At 50.3% G+C, this 20983-nt stretch overlaps 1 protein-coding gene and 1 long non-coding RNA gene across 6 annotated transcripts; one reads left to right on the top strand and one right to left on the bottom strand.

Annotated features, from left to right (window-relative positions):
• Window positions 1-174: 174 nt before the first annotated feature.
• SLC9B2 (solute carrier family 9, subfamily B (NHA2, cation proton antiporter 2), member 2) lies at window positions 175-20338 on the top strand. 4 transcript variants are annotated; one of them, XM_012728014.1, is made up of 13 exons: window positions 175-309; window positions 1198-1290; window positions 2348-2482; window positions 3167-3347; window positions 5473-5643; window positions 9064-9206; window positions 10007-10134; window positions 11159-11334; window positions 13021-13127; window positions 14023-14172; window positions 16447-16555; window positions 17376-17512; window positions 20004-20338. In XM_012728014.1, exons 3-13 carry the CDS (start codon window positions 2393-2395, stop codon window positions 20199-20201), a joined length of 1590 nt encoding a protein of 529 aa, XP_012583468.1. In that variant the 5' UTR covers window positions 175-309; window positions 1198-1290; window positions 2348-2392; the 3' UTR covers window positions 20202-20338. The 4 variants fall into 4 exon arrangements, with proteins under 4 accessions (XP_012583468.1, XP_012583467.1, XP_004686514.2 ...); XM_012728013.1 differs by having other exon boundaries at window positions 2343-2482; XM_004686457.2 differs by lacking the exon at window positions 1198-1290 and having other exon boundaries at window positions 2343-2482.
• Window positions 17397-19989, bottom strand: LOC105853930. Of its 2 annotated transcripts, none has more exons than XR_001145681.1 (3): window positions 19540-19989; window positions 18807-19049; window positions 17397-17447 (listed from the first exon to the last, which is right to left on the bottom strand). It is a non-coding gene; the product is annotated as an uncharacterized LOC105853930 (long non-coding RNA). The 2 variants fall into 2 exon arrangements; XR_001145682.1 differs by lacking the exon at window positions 19540-19989 and adding an exon at window positions 19288-19388.
• Window positions 20339-20983: the final 645 nt, after the last annotated feature.

Genomic DNA, 20983 nt, shown 5'->3' with positions numbered 1-20983 from the left:
AGGCAGATGCCCAGCGGGTGGCCGCGGCTGGCCCAGCCCACTTCTGGGCGTGGAGGGGTCCTGCCGGGCTAGTGCTGGGGTTGACGGGCAGGCGGGGCGGCTTGCCCTCTCCCCCACCCCCTGTCTGGGCTTGTCCAGAGAGGGAAGTGGGGCGCGCGGGCCGGGATCTCGGGGGGCGGGGCGGGGCGACGCGGAGAAGACGAGTCCCCAGCCCCACGCACCCGGCGCAGGCGGGCGGGGCTTGCAGGTCCCCCCAGGCACCCGGCTTTTGGCTCGCCTCGGTTGGCGGCGGCTGCGCTGCGCACACTGGTGAGTCCGGGGAGGGCGCCCCAGGGTTGCTGTGGGGGAGGCCAGCCCCGCCCGGCCGCACGCGGACCGGCCCTGCTCACTGCGGAGGTTTCTCGCCTGGGGCGGCGCCCCCCTTTCGTGAGCTTGGGCACAGTCCCCGCGGCAGAGTGGACCTGGCTGGTCACTGGGCAGCGCTGGTGGCCGGCAGAGGGGCCTCAGGACTCCCGCCTGCGAGGGTCTTCGGAGTCACGGAGCTGCCCGAGGGGCGGGCGCTGGGGGGGGACCGGGAGCCACACTGCGCGGCTACCTCTGGCAGCAGCCTCCTTCCCGCCCGCCACTGCTCTGGCCCGTCCCCTGGAAGGCGGTTCTTGAATGTCACAGGACCCGCAGGGACCAAGCTGGGCTTAGCCCCAGCAGCACCCAGCACCGTGGCTCCCAGGGGCCCCTTACAGCTGGTGCTCCTCAAAGCTGGCCAGGCGGGCTGCTGGCCGGAGAAGGAGTTCCCCTGTGCCCCTCCTGGACAGTTCCAGGAGGGAAGGTGACCACGGCAGGCCTGGTGAGCCGTGCAGAAGCAGAGGAAGGCAGATTCCACAGAGGAAGCTGTGTGCGGCCACCTAAGGGGGAGGGGGTGGCCGGGAAGCTGGACGGCAGAGTCCCCACCCGTGGAGAAGATACTGTACCCCCTCCCGCCCCCCAGCTCCCCGCACTGGCCGCCCTGTCCGGCTGCAGATGTTATGACATCATAACATCTTCCTTCTTCGGGCTTGGGGGCAGGGGAGTCCTTGAAATTATTTTCGAAGAGGTAATGGGCTGGAGTGAGGGCTGAGCCCCTCCCTGCATGAGGAGTGTGGGTGTCGCCACCTCCCGCCCTGCAGGGCCACTTCCTGTGCTCTCTGATGGTTTCCCCAGCTACCTTCCCTGGGGCTAGAGTCGCAGTTTCAGGACCCTGTGGCCAAGCTCGGAATGCGTGAACCTGGTTACACACTCATGCCTTTTCTAAAGGTGAGTGGGTTTCTGAAGTGGCAAAGTGGTTTAAGAAGAGACAGAATAGAGAGCTGACCGGTGGTCAGTTGTTATACTGGACTTACTGAAATCCTCTCTGCAGTGCCCCGCTACTCTCAAACTGACCATCCCTGCTAGAGATTGTAGAAGAAAGGGAATTATTTGTAGCTATTTAAATTCCCATAATAGAGCATACTGTGCAAATTGCTTGGATTGGGTTGTTATTATGTTTACTTTTTACTTTTTTATTTTATCAGTTACATTGAATCACAACAGTGTTGGCTGTGTTTAACAAAGACCAGAAGAACATTAATAATTCTCAAAGACGTCATTTTAGCCAACAGTTTTTATCTATTAGAAATAAATGTTTATTTACTGGCTATTTAGAAATAGCCTATAAAGGTGGTGGAGTTGCCCCACTCTGAGAATTTGGTAAGGGATGTCATTGCCCAAATGGGACTGGAAAGAGTTCCCTGGAATTCTGCTGCGGAAGTGTGAAGAAGCCGAAGCAGTGAAGAAGCCGAAGCAGCGAAGCAGTGGGTTAAGTGCTAGACACCTCCCGTCAGGCATTGCCCTGCTGCGTAGCTTTGTAGCTATTCAATCATGAGGTTTTGGACTTTCATTTGGAAAAAAGAACCAGGTTGGAACTGGTCGTTATCATCTCTGTAAAAATTAGGGAATCATAGATTCAGTCCCTTTGCTGAACACACTCCTGTCAATACTGGAAACTCACCTGGAGTGGCCCCACTTCAGCAGGCTGGTGGCCCCTGAGAAGGGGCTATTTTACAGCAGTTGCTTGGAACATTTGAGGTCTAACTTAGCAAACATGGCAGGAACAAGTAAAACGTGTGATGGTCATTAAGCGTTCTTTCAAGCGAGGTAAAAAAAGATGTAAGAGGATAACATAATGAAAGAAAAGATTAGTAGTAGCATAGCCTCGCTTAAATGTTTTATCCATTCAGAGTTCCAAAGATAAAAATAAATACCATCTATCCGTTCACTTCCAAAGATTCTCAAGTGGCTATTCTGTATCTACACTATTTCTCCTTCAGTACAGATCTTGTTCCCCTTGCCTCTGTCATCTTGTTCTTAATCAAAAATCATGGGAGATGAAAAGGAAGCCATTGAGCGTGGAGATCTGGAACCATCCCCCGGGATGGATCACACAGCCTCACTGTGTCAAGAAGCACAGGTAAGTCTGTAACCAAATGTCGAACAGACTCGCCATGTCCTTAAAGAAGGGACTACATATTTGCATGTTATGAACCTCCAAGGGAAATGAACTAACAGAAGGAAGTAACCTCCACATGACAGATCTGTGTTCCCTCGCTCGCTCTCTCTGTTAATGACTCTCTGGGTTCTTTAACCTCAAACCCTCACTACCCGAGGCCGGGATGACCACTAGTTTCCCCAGAGTCATTAGCAGCTGGCCCTCCATCCAGCTAGGAGACCGGAGCCCTTGAAAGGCTTTGCGTTGCTGGTCTACCCCTCAGACTGCCTGGTTTCCTCCACCCCTTTTTGTAGCTTACTTATATTCCATAGAGGAATGTGTGTAGCTTAGTTTTCACCACAGATGGTTACCATTTTGTGAACACTTTGGTGTGCCTTAAATCTTGCCTTTAATGAGTTAATTTTTAAACCCAGTATTGCAAAATGACTCCAGCATTTACAGTACTACAAATAGTGATTCAGCGGTAAACATTCCTACATAACTCTTGTTCCAAACATTAGCTGATTAGCTAGTAAAAAAGTGTTTGCCCTGTACAATGTTAGCCTTGAGTCCAGTGATGGGAATCTGATTTGTGATATGATGGTTTGGTGAATATAAACATGTACAGAAATAGTCTGAAGTGTTTTTTAAATTGCGTTAATCTAGGAGGAGACAATTATGAACCTCAGAAGTATAGATGGAAATGAGCTAACAGAAGCAAGTAATCTACTGAACCTCAACAAAAAAAAACAACAAGATACACCAACTGAATCAAGTCACTTGCAAAGACTAAAGCAAACATTTGCCTGCCCTCCACATGGTATCCTGGATCAGGTAATAACAGATGGTAAGTAAATGATAAAACACTCAGGAAAAAAGGGGTAAAAGATGCATTGTTGTAATAAGAAATCACAAAGTAATGTGGTTTAAAGGACAAACAGAAGTCTGATTCTCTCTCACATAAAAGCCTCGAAGTGGGCAGTTCGCAAAAGGTGGGGTATGGGGCTCTGCTCCACATAGTCGCTCAGGGACCAGGCAGACAGGGCCCTATCACCCTCAGAGGGGTGAAAAATAGAAGGGGTCTCTGAAAGCAAATGTGAAGACATTTGGGTTGAAGAAATATATCACTGGGATACATGCTTGGACCCCACCCCCCCACCCCCAGATGTTGAACTACAGATCATATTTGGTCTAAAAGTTCTACTTACTAAAGCACCAGGCTCTGAAGCCAAGCGTGATATGCTCTATTTTATGAAATTGGGTTCTTTTTTTAACTTGCATGAGTAAAAATATCTCACACTTTGTTTAAAACATGTAGAGAAAACTCCAAAATATATACCTAGGAGTTGCTAAGAGCACAGGTAATTGAATACCACTTCTGCCCCTTGTATTTTTTTTTTTTAACTTTCAACATTTAAATGGCAGCGTGCTTGTAGTGAAACATTCACCATAGAATGGATCTGGATGGAGATAAAGAGAGGCTTTGAGATAATGATGTGGCTTTGAAACTCACTTTTAAAACCCTGTTGCCCTTACCTGCAAAGCTGCCTGGCTAGCAGGACTCAGGGCCCCCCAGTGGCTCCATCCTGCCCCCGGCCCTGGTCCTGGGCTCTCCAGACCGCTTTGTTCTGTGCATTCTCCACCTTAATGGTCAACCCATTAAGCTGCCTTCTAAGAATGACAATAGCGAATTCCAGACAAAGTAAGCGCTTACAATGGATAGATAGTGGTGAGAAGAGAGCCTGGCCACTGCAGCCATCTGTGCACAGGGCAGCTTGCGTGCTGGCACCTCGGGACCACGATCTGGGGAAGGTGGAAATCACCTTTTTGTACCTGCTTTTTCCTGGCACGTTAATATTTTATATCGTGAATGCAAATATGGAAAACAAACCAAAAAACAAGACCACTGTATACTCTTACACTTGAGGATGAGCCTTACTAACGACACCTTGAAAGAGCCGGCATCCCTGAAGCAGGCCCCCTGCAGGCCCGGGTTGCTGGCTAGAGGCTTTAAAACTTCAACTTTCCACTCACACTTTCCTCAGTGTGAATCATCTAAATGCAACAGCTGAAACTGTCTGATGGGGCAACATGTGGACACAGCTGACCGTCCACTCCGGAAGCTACCGACACTTGCCCTTGGTCAAAAAAACGGGCGTGACTCATGGAGAGGGCTGATCTGCATGGAGTTTTGATGGGCTGCAGTCTATTTAAAGCAAAGACCTCAAGAGTCCGGGTCTTGTAATAAGAAGCTGAATTCCATACACCCGCCAGGAGGAGGCTTAAATGTCACCAAGACTAATGGAGGCTACTGACTTCCCTAGTGATTTGCTCACCAGCACTGAGTTCTGTGTGGTTGGCCCTGACTCTGTGTTCGCTTGTACCTTTCTATAACCATCTTCAATTGTGGAAAACGGGGTTTTCAAACAGGGAAGCATTTCACATCTAACAAAAATGCCTCAACGAAAGGAAAAACAAGATCGTTTCCCAGACAACAGATTGGAGGCGCGATAATGATGATTTACAAAATAGATTAAAAGTAAAATCAATTACTAATTTCATGCCACAGAAACAAATGCGTAATTCTAAAGAAGCACTGACTGTAGAGATGCCGATAATGTTTGATCCAAGCAGAATACTGGAGTGTGAGGCTGGCAGTTAATCTCAAGTTTCTGTGGAGAGGGTAAAGGGAGCAATTACTTCTCTTCTTCATAGTAACTAATGATATGTTTATGGTAAAATTAGAAGGGAAAGCTCCTTCCAGCTGGAGTTGGGAAAATCTCCTACCTAGGTGGATTGAAAGTCCCTAGTCTTGCAATAGTTGATTTTTGATGTTACTGATGCTCTTTAAAATCTACACTTAGTTGTGAACATTTATCCTTTATTCAGTATTTGTTTATAAAAGTTCAGGCTGTGTCAAAGCCTGCAAAGGCAGTGTCCTGAGGGGAACCTGTTTTCCTGGTTTGTTGTAGGCACCTTGGTGGTCCTCCTGTGGGCTGTGGTCTGGGCGCTCTCAGGCAGCGAGTGTCTTCCTGGGGGAAATCTGTTTGGGATTCTCACCCTCTTCTATTGTGCCGTCCTGGGAGGTAAACTGCTGGGACTCCTTAAGCTCCCTACATTGCCACCACTGCCCCCTCTTCTCGGTAAGTACTGAGCATGCCCTGCCTCCTTCGGAGTAAATCATAGTTTGAAAGTAGTTGCATAAAACTATTTGCAATAGCTAAGATATGGAAACAACCTAAATGCCCCCAATGTGATGAGTAGATCAAGAGGTGGTCTAGATACACCATGGAGTATTACTTGGTAAACTCATGACATTTGCAGCAACTGGATGGAGCAAAAGTGATTATGCTCAGAAAAATAGAAGAAAAAAGAAAAATATTGTATGGTCTCATAAAGACAAACCAAACAAAGGGTCAGGAAAAAAGATAAAGTTGCAAACAAACCATAGATCTGAAGCACACTGCAAGGGAGAGGGAGAGAGAAGACTCAAGCCACCGGAGGGAATGGCACAAGGGACCTTGGTGATGATGCATGGGTGCTCTGGTGGTGGGAGATTTATGGGGACTGCACCTCAGGGAAGAGATCAAATACTATACAAAAGTGAACAATAGTGTAAGACAATTTTAAAATAATAATTAAAAGTAAAGTTTATTTCCCAAAGCTTTTCCCAAGATGGGAATTTTTTTTAAAGAATTATTTTATTTATTTAGGCATACAGAACTGGCCAGAGGTGCAGGGGCGGTGAAAGGATTCACCAGAAACAGTGGGAAGCAGAACAGGCAGATCAAAGAAGTCCACTGCTAAGGGGCTCAGCAGGCGGGCCAGGGGAGGTCTGCCGCGCCATGTGGTCACCTCCGGGGCAGGCAGGGATCGAACTCATGCAGAAGTGGCTTTAGCTTCTCAGTGCTGTGCTTTAACCCGCTGCGCCACCAGGGAGGGCCCGGGATTTTTGTTAATTAATAATTTGCTTCAAAGTAACTTGGGAGTAGTTGAAATGAGATTGGCTTTATGTTGATAATTTTTGCATATTTAAAACGTTCCCTTCATAAAGTAAATTGAGGGGGGAAACAAATGTACACTTTATGAGAGGTCTTTTTTGACAACAAGCATGGGAGAGGCCCTAGTGACCCTAACAGGCAAGGAGGGAAACTGTTGATGACTTTTTCCAGGATGCCATGTCCCCCCCATCCCAGAGATATGCATGAGAGGTTCACTGGGGCCTCAGTGCGGTGTGATGGGAATTTGTCCTGTCCAAGATGGGGCCCCCTGAGCTGCCGGCACAGCCTCCAGCCACCCCCAACTTGGAAAATGTACTAATGAATCCAAGTCATTGTTTAATATTAGGAATTTTAGAAATTTGGTGTTATATTTGTATAAGCACTCGATTCTAGTTTATTATCATTTACCCACTAGTCAAATTGCATTATCACTTGAAGTTTCCCAGAGGCTACTAATGGTGTTAAGTGAGGACTTACTATATTTTCAAACTTAACAGAAATTACTTAAATGGCCATTAGTTGTTTGTTTGTTTTTTTTTCAAAGATTTATTTGTGCATACAGAACTGGGGTACAGGCAAGAGATGCAGGGGCAGTGAGAGGATTCACCAGAGACAGGCTGATGGACGGAGCATACTGCTGAGGGGAGCAGCGGGTGGGTCAGGAGAGGTCTTCTGTGCCCTGTGGGTCACCTCTGGGGCAGGTGGGGATCAAACTCGTGCTGAAGTGGCTGCGGTCAGCTGAAGTGGCTCTGGCCAGCTTCGTAGTGTTGCACTACAACCCATTGTGCCATCAGGGAGGGCCCTAGTCCCCCTTTTTTATTAAAGCTTTTTTATTTTCTTAAATTATTGCTCATTTTATATAATACTTTACAGTTTGTAAAAACTGCCTGATCCAAACACTGTAAGATTTATTGTCATGATTTTTTTCCCAGGCAACTTGCTAAAAATCTGACTGTATGTTATCTGCATAGTAGTGTTGGATGTCACATACACAGTATTTTAAGCTATGAATAACAGCACACTTTTTCCTTCTGTTACCAAAAGGGGGGAGGGGCACCTGAAAAGCCACAGTCCAGTGGCCACACCGCCAGGGCGTCAGAAAGACCCAGCGTCCCAGGAAATCATTTTGAAGTTTTCTTACAGGAGCAAAAACTGCCCCTTGTCCCCCACCCCCCAAAAAAAAACTCCAAAAGAAAAGTCAGTGTGGTCTTAAAGTGCCTGTCAGATGGTTCATTTTGATTTCAGATCATTATATGCTCTAGTTTCAGGGGAAAAAAGAAACGATTAGCACATTTTTAGTTTCAGAAAAATGAGGTGTGAGGCTAGTTCAGCCTTTGGCTGCTGATTCATCGAAGTCCGTGAGGTTGATGTTTGCCTGGACCCGGCCTACATAGGGTGACCCTGTGTAGCCGGGCAAACCCACAGGTGTGTCAGCTCCGTCAGGGCGGGCCATGTTGGTCTAGCTCAGCTCTGCACGGCCAGGGCACGCCAGGGCAGGCGATGGTAGGCACTTAGTAAGCCTGGGTGTGTCAAGAGCGCGCATTTATAATGAAAAATCTCAGGCATTCCTTTAAGTGCATTCATTGGCTCCCCAATTATGGTACTTGCAAATGATGACACAACTAGTAAGTCCTCACTTAATACTGACAGCAACTATTTTTTTAAAACACATTGAGGTGCAACGGGTTAGCTGCTTCAGTGCGAGTTCTCCCCAGAGGTGACCACATGGCGCGGCAGACCTCTCCTGACCGCCCGCTGCCCCCCTCAGCAGGGTACTTCGTCGATCTGCCTGTTCTGCTCCCCGCTCTGTCTCTGGTGAGGCCTCTCACCACCCCTGCGCCTCTGGCCTATACCCCAGTTCTGTATGCATAAATAAATAAATCTTAAACAAATAATAAAAAATAAAGACGCATTGATATTTTAGGCAACCTGACATAGCAGAAACTTCAGGAGCCGTTTACCTGTCTGCCCACCAGGGCTCAGAGGCTCCTCTCAGGCACCTGTGCTGAGCATCTGACCAGGCTGTCCCCACGCACTGATTATTCTGTCTGTTTTTATCTGCATGAAAAGCCTTGTCTTAACTCCTCCAATTCATGCTGCTCCCTTAGTATTTTATTTTTTTAAAGATTTACTTATTTATGCACATGGAAATGGGGTACAGACTAGAGGTATGGTGGGTGAGAGGATTCACCAGAGACAGAGTGGGGGGCAGATTGACTGAAATCCACTGCTGAGGGGAGCAGCGGGCAGGTCAGGAGTGGTCTGCTGAGCCCTGGGGTCACTCCCTGGCCAGGATTCAAACTCATGCTGCAGTGGCTGCAGGCAGCTCCACAGTGCTGCCTTTAACCTGTTACGCCACCAGGGAGGGCCCACCTTAGTATTTTTCTTTGAGGGTTTATCACCATTTCACCTGGTGACTGAGCCTCCCTGGTGAAATGAGCCTCCGTGAAGAGCCACGCTAGACAACCTCCCGGGGTGTGTGCTTGGGTTATGGCACCCACCACTGTCCAGGGCTGGGTGCGACCCGATGTGAGAACCAGGGAGTCCTCCTCTCTGCCGCAGGCATGCTGCTGGCCGGGTTTCTCCTCAGGAACACCCCGGTCCTCAGTGACTACGTGCAGATCCAGCCGCGCTGGTCTTCCTCCCTCAGAAGCGTCGCCCTGGCCGTGATACTGGTCCGTGCGGGCCTGGGCCTCGATTCCAAGGTACAAAGCGTCTTTCTAATTACGCAGTGGGAATTTCGTTCCTCTGAACTTCAGGAAGTGGCTGTGGAGTTCCCATAGGGGTGTCCACTGGCCTCATGCAGCTCAGGTCTTCACCCTGCAGAGAGGGTGCTCCATGTTCTTTGTGGGAGAGGGTGGGGTCCCTACCAGGGCCCCTCCTCCCTGTTGGGGCTCCCTTGTCCCCACCAGGGATCCCTCGTTCCTGACAGAGACAGGACAAGATGTTGTGTTGTGGGAGTGGCCCCCGCCGACCCGGTGGACATTCAGGAAGGTACAGCTCAGAGCTGCCTGGCAGTACTCTGGGTCCCCGAGCTGCTCCTCTCATGAATGCTTTTTGATTTGGCGATAAATGTGGGGGTGAAGGCCTTCACTCTAGGTTGCTTCACCCTGGGGCCACACTGCGAGGCTCCCCAGGGGGTGTGGGGCCTCCGAGCACAGGCAGAAGCTGCCCGTCCGACCGGGCTCCACGGCTCACCCGGCTCAGGAGCTTGGGGAGATGACGCTGCGGCGCCTTTTGACCGACGGGGTTGTCTGGAGAAGTGGGGAGCGTCCCATCTCTCCGAGGGCGGGTCGGGCTGAGTCGCTGGGCCCCGAGACCCGCGCAGGTCCTGAGGCTCCGTGTTGCACAGCACATGTGGAGCTCGCGTGAGGACTGCGCTCCGCTTAAGAACAAAGTGTCGCCGAACACTCACGGTGACCCAGGCTCGGTTCCGGAGGACTGGCATCCGGGCGCTGACCCCGCGGCCTCAAAGTGACCGGGCGTGTCTGCTTTTCCGTCCCAGGCCCTGAGGCGGCTGAAGGGTGTCTGTGTGAGGCTGTCCGCGGGCCCTTGCCTGGCGGAGGCCTGCACGTCCGCGCTCCTGGCCCGCGTCCTGCTGGGCCTGCCCTGGCGGTGGGCCTTCCTGCTGGGGTAAGTCCCTCCCCGCCCCCACACGTCTGGAGGACGCTGAGCACTGCCGGGGACTGCTCACCCCGGCCCACAGGACGTGGACAACGCCCACCCCTCAGCCGAGGTGGCGGACGCTGCCACCCCGTGCAGAAACGCCAGCCTCACTGTGCGGCTCACATCCTGAGGCCCCGCTTGTCAGTGGCTGTGACTGCCCATGGAGCAGGCAGGGCCTTTGCCCATGCCAGGGCCCAGCCTGCCGGAGGCCGTGGATGGGGCCATCCCGTCACCCCCAGCCTCTGCTGCCCCCGGTGCTTGTGAGCACCGGCCGTCGCTCGTGGGTTCTTACCTTGGTGACGAAAGTCATTAGAATAGGTAACAGGATTTAGTATCAATAAGAATTAATTTAGTGCTAAGAAGAGGCTCCTTTGGTCTGGTCAGTGGCAGCAGCTACTCCCGTGGCCTGGTCCTGTCACTCCCGGTGGGACCTGCACCCTCTGAGCCCCCTCTCCCCACTCCCGGCAGGGTACAGGCAGAGGATGTCGCTGCCCTCGGGGGCCGGGGGGCACCCCCACTCGGTGCTCCAGGTGGTGTCTGGCCTGGTAGGCCCCATGCTGCTGTCGCTGCTGCCCCGTGTCCCTGCTGACCTGTGGCTCCTCTGTGTAGCGTCTTCTGGTTTACATGCCAGTTGCCCTGGGGGGGAGGGGGCAGCACACTGGCTTCTGTCCACCAAGCCCATGAGCGCTGGAAAACGACCAGGAATCTTTCAGTTTGCCACAGGAGGGTTTGGCTTGTTAACGGCAGCTTCCGGGGGCCTCGGCCGCAGGGTCCTCTCGCCCCTACGTTGTCCAGAGCAGCGCTCGGCCAGCCACGTGTCGCACAGAGGTTCTGTAGACGGTGCACTGCCCCTGGGCTTCTGGTTTGGCACCCGGCTGCCGCTGCCAGACGGTGTTGTCCGGAGTGGAGCCCTCTCCCGGGCGAGCGGCTCTGCGGGTTCCAGGCAGACCGCGAGCACCAGAGCTGCACGCCCAACGCCCCGGCTGCCCAGTTTCGTCCTAGGGGCCGTCTCTCCAGCCGTGGTGGTGCCGTCCATGCTCCTTCTGCAGGCAGGCGGCTTCGGCGTAGAGAAAGGGGTGCCCACCTTGCTCATGGCTGCCGGCAGCTTCGATGACATCCTGGCCATCACTGGCTTCAACACCTGCCTGGGCATGGCCTTCTCCACAGGTATGCCCCAGGTCACCGGGCGCCTTGCTATTGTGAAGCATCCTTCACCTGGTGTGTTGTGTTATGTGTAGTAAGGCAAATCAAGCTAGAGCCAGCCAGCCCCAGGAGCTTCAGGAGGCACAGGCTTCCCGCTTCCCGCTGGGCAGCCCCTCAGCTGTGAGGCAGGTGCGCTGAGCGGGCGCAAAGTGATCAAGCTTGTAGGACACCGACAGCCTTGGGGGAAGATTAACTGGAAACACCTCGCTGGGTTTTCTTGAACTCGAGGAAGCTGCCTTAGAGAGGGGCGACCCAAGGGAGATACTTTGGGCTGTCAGCGCGCCAAGGCTGGGGGAGGCCGCTGCGTGGGGAGCTGAGGCTAGAGAAGGGCGGGTTCGCACCACGTCTGTCTGCAGCCTGCTGGGGCATCTCGGGCTCAGGGGTCCAGAGTCACCCTGTCACTGCTGGCCTCCCTGCGGACACAGGAGGGGACCCCTGGCACGAGGGTCCAGCTGTCAGGCCTGTGGGCGGGGGCAGCTTCCTGGGGCCTTCGTCCCTGCGCCCGCTCAGGAGCGTGCTCTGCCCTCAGTGACTGTGACGGAAACCTCAGTAGTGAGATTTTTCTTGGAATAGGGCAGGAGAAAGCATGATGCGTTGAGCAATTTTAATGCAATTTTCTGCATCGCATGAGAACAATTTTTTTTTTAATTAAAGTTTCCTAGTCCTAGGCTGTGGGGGGAAATACAGGTTGTGCTTCTTTCTATAGTATGGTGTTTCAGAGACCCTGAGGAGCAAGTAGTGACTCTCCTCGCAGCAGCTTTGAAAATAATTTCTTTTCGGATTTATCTTGAAACAAACTACACTCATTGTAATAAGAAAGATTTTTGATTTTGGTTGCCAAATTCTTCAGTCCTGTGCCCTATCCTGAAGAGAGCCACCAAGACAACACACGTTGATCATGAAAGAACTCAGACAGAAAGGGCGGTGTGAAGGCTAGCCCTGTGCCCTCACCCGCCCGGGCTCACGAGACACGTGCGCCCTGCGTGGCGCCTTCGATCTTCGACATTTCCCTCGACCCTTTAATTTTTATGAAGTAAACATGCAGAAGAATGCACCAGTGCAGCTTCTGCCTGCGCTGAGCTTTATCTCCAATAGTATGCACTCCTTTCTTGTAGGCCCTTTTTTTTAGATTAAAACTATTTATTTTTAAATTGTATTTTTTATTTTTTTACATCTTTCTTCATTTTGTGTATTTTTCCATCTCAGTGGCAGTCCCCATGGGCCTCCCACCGCCAGTTCCCCCGTGTGCCATCACCGCAGCCCAGCGCACTGTTCCCACCCCAGTTCCGATCCCACTCCCCCTTGCACGCCCACAAAGTGTCTCTGGTTTATAATTGTTCAGTTTTCATTTTTACTCTGTTACATTTGTCTCTCTCTTTCTTTTTCCCCCGATCCCTTACGCTCTTGCTATGAGTGAAACCATCTGGTATTTTTCTTTTTCTTTCTGGCTGATTTCACTAAGCACGACCCCTTCTTGTAAGCCCAGTGTATTGGACATATGAAGCCCCGTGTATTTAGGAACACGGTGAGCAGGAAATGCACATAAGCGCCTCCGTGTGTGTCAGGAGCTGCTTTATGTGATGGCTAGAGAAAGCCTGTCCCTGTGGATTTGCAATTCTGTCTGGAGTTTTCCTTTTGTGTGTTTTCAAGGCTCCACGGCGTTTAACGTGCTCAGAGGAGTGTTGGAGGTGGTGATTGGCGTGGCGGCTGGGACTCTTCTTGGCTTTTTCATTCAGTACTTTCCCAGCAGTGATCAGGTAGAAGAAATAATCTGGGGGGAAGTCGTGCTTATCTGAACTGTCACTGGAAGGAGAGGGCCCTTGACCAGAGGGAAGAGCGTGGCTCAGAGTGCTCCCCCGTGTGTAGATCGGCTCCTTCCCTTGTGGGCCCTGGCCACGGAGGGATGAGGGGCTAAGTGTGTGCAGTTCAGAGCAGTCCTGGCCTTTCTCTGATCTCCCTCCTGTAAACCTCGAACATCACTTTAAGTAACGTCAACTCCAAAACGGTAAGATGTGCTGGCCTGACTTTTAAACTGTATTTTATGATTTGGGTTATCTTCATTTTATGGCTATTCATAGCACTCAATTAAGCCAAATCATAGAGTGACTTTCTGGGCCCTTCTTCACGGTGAGAACGTGTGGACTCCAAGCCCACGCTCCTGGCCGGGCCTGGTGTTCCCCAGGGGGCCTGTACCACGCTTACTTTCCTCTAACCCTGCGTGTGCAAACACTGGCCACCCAAACATGAGTGGGGTAAGATGTGGCCTGGGACACAGTGGGATACCTCTCAGCTAGGAAAAAGCCCTGCCAGCCCCCTCCGCGGTGGACGACAGACACTAAGTCAGGGCAAAGACTAGCACTGGTGTGTCTGCTACGTGGAACATGCAGCGAGAACTAAGGAACTGACAGAAGAAAATCAAAACACACCCTAGAAATCTGGCTGTGCAGGGAGGCTCTCGGGGGTGCAGGGGCGGGATGGAGAGGCCCAGTGGGCCGTGGTGGAGACTGGGGTGTCTGGTGGTGGCGGTGGTGTGGACCCCTAAGTCACATACGGTGTGGCAAACGTTCCCTCCGTTGAAAAACGTGAACAGTAACATTAAACAGGCCACAGGCAGACCCGGGGCCACAGGCTGACAGCGGCTTTCTATCCAAGGCGCAGTTGCGGTGGAAGCGGGCGTTCCTGGTGCTGGGGTTCTCGGTGGTCGCCGTGTTTAGCAGCGGCTTTCTCGGCGTCCCTGGGTCCGGGGGACTGTGCACCCTGGTCACGGCCTTCCTCGCCGGCGTGGGGTGGGCCAGCGGGAAGGTAAGTTTGCTTGAAGGTCTGCTCGTGACTACTTTCCCATCAGATCAACTTTTCCTTCCTTTGTGGTGCCAGCGGGTGAAGACCCCACAGTAACCGAAGCCAGTGAAGTGCCAGGGTGGAGGGCAGACCCTCCGGGCCAGCGGCATTCTCTCTTAGCGCGCTCTGTCCCCCTCTCCCTTCCTTGTCTCCCGTGGACGCTCCCCTCTCTCTTCCCTCTTCCCAATCTCAGAAACATCTCTTCATCGATTATTTTCTCCAAGCTTTTATAAGCATTTGCTTTGTCAGATCATCTGCTGTGGAAACAACCAATAATTGTCTTTGTCATCGAACTTGATTAACTACCTAGGACTCAGCTGCTTCCATGCTGCTGTCGGCGGTGTCATTTCATCTTTCCTGTGTCCCACTGTGTGTGTGGACCCCTCTGTCTGGTGTGGTGGGCCCCTTTGCCTGGTGCAGGCCTCTTTCGTCAGCGTTTAGACTGCTCGTGGCCTTGCTGGTGTAACAGCTACTGCAGTATCACAGAGATCAGATTTTTTGAGTTGATAATTTCATCTTCTTGGATAGACGTGCCAGAGGGGATTCTGGGTCACACTGTGTTTCCATTATGGTCTGCTTGTCGGCCTGCGTCTCTCCTTCACAAGTCACTTTCACGCCAGCTGCCCGAGTCCTACTGCCTGCCTGGCCCCGGCTCCTTACTGAGTTGTGCCTAGATTCTCCTCATTCTCACCTGCCCTCCTTTATGGTTTCTTTTACCACACAACATTCTGTTTCTGCTATGGTCCTTCTAGGGACCCAACTCTGCCGATCCCTAAGTACTTCTATAATGTAGGGTCTTCTCCGGGGAGAGCAATCACGCAGTATCTGGAATAGGGAAAGTTCATAATTCACCATTGGGGGATCCCTTAGCAAGGAACAGGCTTGTACAATGGAAGATCCTAGAGAATCATGGAATGGCAACTGTGGCCCCGGGGACTGAGGGAAAGCACCCCTTCCCCTCTCAGCGCCTCACCTCCTCCCACCCTCAAGGCCCGAGAATCCCGACCTTGTTGGAGCTTCATGCTGTGGGTGGTAGAGGAGCCCCGGTGCCCTTTCTGGACTTGCTGGGTATCTCCTTCCGCTCCCAAGACTTGCATGAAAGCCACCCTTGAGGGTGCATGAGAAAGTTGGCTATGAAACTGGCCAAGAGTGGGCTGGAGGGGTTTGGCCGCTGACCCAGGAACTGGGGCACAGGATGACCCTGGGCTGCAGGAGTCTGGTGCTGAAGCCACCAGCACAGGGGGACAGTGCCCAGGAGCTGGGGAGCGGGGACAAGAACCCCTTTCCTGGTGCTGTCTCTTCGGTGCCCTCTAGTGACAGGAGCTAGTGTGGTGGCCGCCCAGGAGGGGCGGAGGTTGTCTGCCAGAGCAGGGGTGAAGGGGCTTTGGAGCCAAGGGGCTGCTTGGTTATAGGCAGGACTTCACCATCCTGAATTTCATGTTTGCGCATGATCTGAGGTAAGCTTAAACAAAATTATTTAGAGACCAAATAAGCTTGGAAACAAAGGTCCAGCAACAAAGAAATAATTGAATAAATTATAGTACTTCCACCCTGTAGATTAAGATGCAAAAATAATGAGGTGCACATGTAGACTATACACTAATATCAAAAGCTCTTTAAGGAATATTACTGAGCAAAATTAACATAAATTTAAGCCATGAGACAGCACTGAGTGGGGGGTACAGCATATACACGCACATACCGCGTATTCAGGAGAACCCCCCAAGGTTACTGTATGAGCCTCTCTGTAATTAACAGTCCCCTTTCTCAGACAGCACTAGAGCGCCATATCCTCGCGTGATTTTCGGCCCTTCCCTAGCCAGCCTCTTATTTATAGGTGCCTCAGGCATGAAGCCTTTCCCAGATCAAATTGATTCCAATTTTTTTTTTTAAAAAGATTTATTTATTTGTTCATACAGAGCTGGGGTACAGGCCAGAGGCTCAGGGGCGGTGAGAGGCGTCACCAGAGACAGAGTGGGGAGCAGAACAGGCAGATCGAGGAATTACACTGCTGAGGGGAGCAGCGGGTGGGTCAGGAGAGGTCTGCCACGCCATGTGGTCACCTCCGGGGCAGGCGGGAATCGAACTCATGCAGAAGCGGCTTTAGATTCTCAGTGCTGTGCTTTAACCCGCTGCGCCACCAGGGAGGGCCCTGATTCCAATTTTTGATGACCAAATTCTTGCTGCTTGTATCTTCACATAATAAGGATGTGTGTGAATGTGTGTGTTTTCTTCCAGGCAGACGTTGAAAAAATTATTGCGGTCATCTGGGACATTTTTCAGCCCCTTCTCTTTGGATTGATAGGAGCAGAGGTCTCTGTAGCGTCTCTTAGACCAGAAACCGTAGGTAAGAATTGCAGAGTAGACCTTTTGCTAAAATCTTTATGTTCAGTAGAAATATCTTGGTGTGTTTACTTAGACGAGAAGTTTACGGGTTTTTACAGGTAGGTCACCCCCAACTTAGCCATCACCTTCACTGTGTCTCTCCAGCTGTCAGCCTGCCATGGCTGTCGCCACAATCCCGCATATCAAGTTGAACTTACCTTTGTCGGTAAACGACTCTCAGGGGCTGAAATAAGCCCTTGTCCATGTCAACTGAGGTTATGGGCACCCCGGAAATAGCTGGGACTCCCAGTGCCTATTCTGAAGGATCAGGACCCAGTCAGCTCCGTTCTGATTGGCTGGTTCACGCCCGCTGGCCGATGTGCTTTGAATATCAGCTTGGTCTTGTGCTCCATTAAGAATTCTCAGCCCTTCTGAGGAAAATCTTCATTTTCCACCCCCGTGGCTCTTTCCAATGTGTGTCCACTGCACGTGCAGTACACTGACCCTCAGCCATCTCTTTGCTGATGCTGATGTCCATTGAGGCCCGCTCCGTCCATTGTGTATTAGCATCAAGCTCGTGTCCCGCCACACACCGTTCATCATTTAATAAATGTCTGGTTGGGTAAATGCAGGAAGAAAGTGTGGTTCTTGCTATCAAGCATAAGAGAAATGACACTCAAATCTTCTTTGCAGAAGTTCAAGTATGTTTAGCTAAAGCAAGTAGTGGAATACATAAAATTGTCTTTTTACTATTTTTACCTTTTCATAGAATTTGAGTCAGTGTCTTTGCGATGCAGCTTCTCGCCTGGTATTTCATTCCATCTAAAAATTGCTTCTTACAGGCCTTTGTGTCGCCACCCTCAGCATTGCGGTGTCGATACGAATTTTGACCACGTTCCTGATGGTGTGTTTTGCTGGTTTTAACATAAAAGAAAAGATATTTATTTCTTTTGCATGGCTCCCGAAGGCCACGGTTCAGGTAATACTGGATAGCGTGTGTCCTGTGTGACTCCTATTTCTGAGACCTTGACATTTTGAATGAGGGCTTACTCAAATTTGGTAAAAATAAGTAACTGAAGCTTCATTTATGCAAAGAGGTTATACTAATATTAATGCTAAGATTTAACACTGATTTTTTTGATATGCTGATTCCTCAAATATGACAGCCCATGTTAATTTCTTTAACTCAACAAAGTACAGTGAAAAATCTAATCAGCCTCTACACTACCAGAGAACAACAGCAGGCTGGGAGGGTGAGTGTTTGCCAGTCGCCCTCTGAGCCTCCCACAGAGGTAGCTCCCAAGTGCAGAAGAGAAGCGAGGCCCACTTAAGGACTGGGAATTACCTCAGTATCTTGATGCTTTACTTACAATGGAGAATGACCTGTTGAAAAACAACTAGGGAGATTCTTTATTGCTTTCCTAGATTAGTTGAACTTTCGAAATAGCCACAGCGCCTGTCTCGTCGTGGTCACACGGCCCAGAATGCGTGTACCCCAGTGAGCAAGGCCGTCAGTGCGCTGCTGGAAATTATTGGCCTTGTGCTTGGCAGAATGCCTGTGATTCCTCATTAAATTAGAACTGTATGCATTATGATTTGTTGCAAATGTAGTATATGCCTGACTGTATTATATCTTTTTAGACTAATTACAGCAAGCAAGATTGAACTGCTACATCCCTAATTATGTTGCAATTATTTAAATATGTAGCTTCCTCTTTCATGACATGAAAATCACATGTTCTTGATTTAGGAAGCATTGAGAGATGTGTATGGGCCATAACAAATGCCAGGTTTTCTGTGGCTGTGCATTCGGGCATGGTTCTGGAGGGTTTTCCATCAGGCTTTCCAAGATGTCTGAGACACGCCGAGAGCACTGTGAGGTATGACAGTGCAGCTACCCGGGCGATTCTCCCCCTAGGTGTAATCCGCACCCCACAGTACTCCTGGCACCGTTAATAGGGAAATGACAAATAGTCAAATAACTTTGGTATGGAACATGGATTTCTAAATATTAAAAATTGGAAAGTAACACTTCCCTGCTGTCAAAAACAATGTTTAAATGAGGAGAAACTGCCTGGCATGTTTTGAACAATGTATGTTCTGTGAAGCAAGTCTTACGCAGTTTCTGTTTTTCCTTTTGCCACTGCACAGGAAACAAGACTTTCTTCGATATTTTTTCCATAATAGTTTTTGAAATTATTCTTTCCTTGATCTATAAGAAATATACTCCTAAGTCATAACTCAGCATACCTACATGACCCAAACCTACACACCTGTACACACACACACACACACCGGAGAGTAGAGACAGACATCGTACTGTGCACTTCTGGCAAGAATTTGTGAGATGATAAAGTAGAGAGGGCGCACGGTCGTCTGCAATGATGGGGAGCCATGGATCTTGGCTCGTTTCATGCCTCTTGCCAACTGTATTGGGTGGGCACCCCGCCTCGCAGGGTGACCACTGTGTCAGTGTGTGCTCTCCATTCTGGGTCCAGCCGTCGCCACTTAGCACCCTGAGGGAGAAGAAACGTATTAAGTGCAAGTATCCACAACAAGAATTTATCATTTTTCGCCTTGTCTCATTGGCCAGGACTTATATAAGTGGTGTCAACTAGGGGCAAAGAAGGCTGGAAAAGTATTAGGACAGCAGGGATCTGGCTACCCTAGCACTCCTCAAGGGAAGGAATTCCTTCCTTGCCCGAAGGGGGCATTCAGAGATGGCCACTGTCCCTGCTGCTGTGTCTCACACACCTTGCTATCTCCTCTCCAGTATGGGTGTCCTGCAGGCTGACGCGTGTTGTATGGAGTTAGGGAATAGCAAGACTGGCTCATGGGTTATGTTCCCGGGACACAGACAAGATCGCCTCCTGCCGCTAAAAGGAAATGAGAAGTTTTGTAAGGCTTTCTGTGGACAAATGTTAAATGAAACATTTCTCCAACTCCTGAGTGAAAGCGTTAACCAAGTATCTGGCAAGATTAACTTCACATTTCGAAGGTGCTTACTTCCAAGTGTTGAGGCAGTAGAGCAATCCATCCACTTAGGTTTTTTTTAATCTCAAATGTCATTATCTTCCAGTAAGCATCACAAATTTTCCCATCTTGTCCTTCCTTATTTCCAAATCCCTAAAGATAAAACAATGCGATGACAGGCATAGTTCATCTTGATTCAGAAGGTATTTAGGTCTTTAGTCGGTTAGTGTTGTGCTTAATTTGACTAATACCATGAGTCTGGGTTCTGAAGAACCTTTGCCTGATATCTTTGTCATCCATCTTCATGCAAATAGGTACACAGGAATCGTCCTTCTCCCCACTTCAGGGCAGGGAGAGTTTTCAGATCGTGGAGACCAATTGCAGCACAGTTGAAAACTAATAGAACATTTTTCATTGAGCAAAAGAACAACTGCCTTGGCAACTGCCTTTTCCCATGTGCTTATCGCGTTTCCAACATTTACTTTAAACGTCCACAGGCTGCGATTGGATCTGTGGCTCTGGACACAGCAAGGTCGCACGGAGAGCAGCAGCTGGAAGACTACGGGACGGATGTGCTGACAGTGGCCTTTCTGGCCATCCTCATCACGGCCCCAGTTGGAAGTGTGCTCATTGGCTTGCTGGGTCCCAGGCTTCTCCAGAAAGCCGAACCTCAAAGCAAAGATGAAGAAGTTTGAGACTCCGACACAAGTCCACAGGTGCAGGCACAGGCTATTAAGTATAACGCTGAAAAGCAGCGAGCAGAGGCTACTTTTGTCAAGATGGGTTACTGAAATAGGTGATGTTTGAGCCTAAAACATGAGAATCGAAAGTCTGCTATTTCTTTAAGTAGCATCTTTAGCCACTAGTCTGCCTTGGCTGGGGGGGAGGGTTAATGTCTACTGGGCTTTTATTTCAGACACTTTTTTTTTTTTTTTTAAGATTTATTTATTTGTGCATACAGAACTGGGGTACAGGCCAGAGGCTCAGGGGCGGTGAGAGGCTTCACCGGAGACAGAGTGGGGAGCAGAACAGTCAGATCGACGAAGTCCACTGCTGAGGGGAGCAGCGGGCGGGTCAGGAGAGGTCTGCCACGCCATGTGGTCACCTCCGGGGCAGGCGGGAATCGAACTCATGCGGAAGCGGCTTTTAGATTCTCAGTGCTGTGCTTTAACCCGCTGCGCCACCAGGGAGGGCCTATTTCAGACACTTCTGTCTCTTCATGCGTAGAGACAGACACACTTGAACATACTACTGCAATTTAAAACGAAGACAGGAAAACCAAGTTCACGCTCCTGAGTGCTGGCAGCCTGCTCCGGTGACCGCAGTGTCCCTGGGCCAAGGCTTCCGGCCTCACAAGCCTCTCCATGGCTCCCCTTCTTCGATGTTCGTTAATACCGATGCTGTCTGCACAGCACTGATGGCTCACTTGCCAGCGAATCTGCCTTTCCGATGCGTCTGCCTCTCTTACTGCCTGTGA

The sequence above is a fragment of the Condylura cristata genome, unplaced genomic scaffold, assembly GCF_000260355.1.
Source record: "Condylura cristata isolate star-nosed mole 26May11 unplaced genomic scaffold, ConCri1.0 scaffold00021, whole genome shotgun sequence".
Classification (NCBI taxonomy): Eukaryota; Metazoa; Chordata; class Mammalia; order Eulipotyphla; family Talpidae; genus Condylura; species Condylura cristata.
The sequence above is the reverse complement of the archived record's forward strand: the minus strand, read 5'-3'. Positions and strand labels throughout refer to the sequence as shown.

Coding starts and splice junctions, on each gene's coding strand:
- SLC9B2 (XM_004686457.2), top strand. CDS start 2,393: ATGGGAGATGAAAAGGAAGCCATTGAGCGTGGAGATCTGGAACCATCC. Junction 13,128..14,022: donor ACTTTCCCAGCAGTGATCAG/GTAGAAGAAATA, acceptor TTTCTATCCAAG/GCGCAGTTGCGGTGGAAGCG. Junction 17,513..20,003: donor TCCCGAAGGCCACGGTTCAG/GTAATACTGGAT, acceptor AAACGTCCACAG/GCTGCGATTGGATCTGTGGC.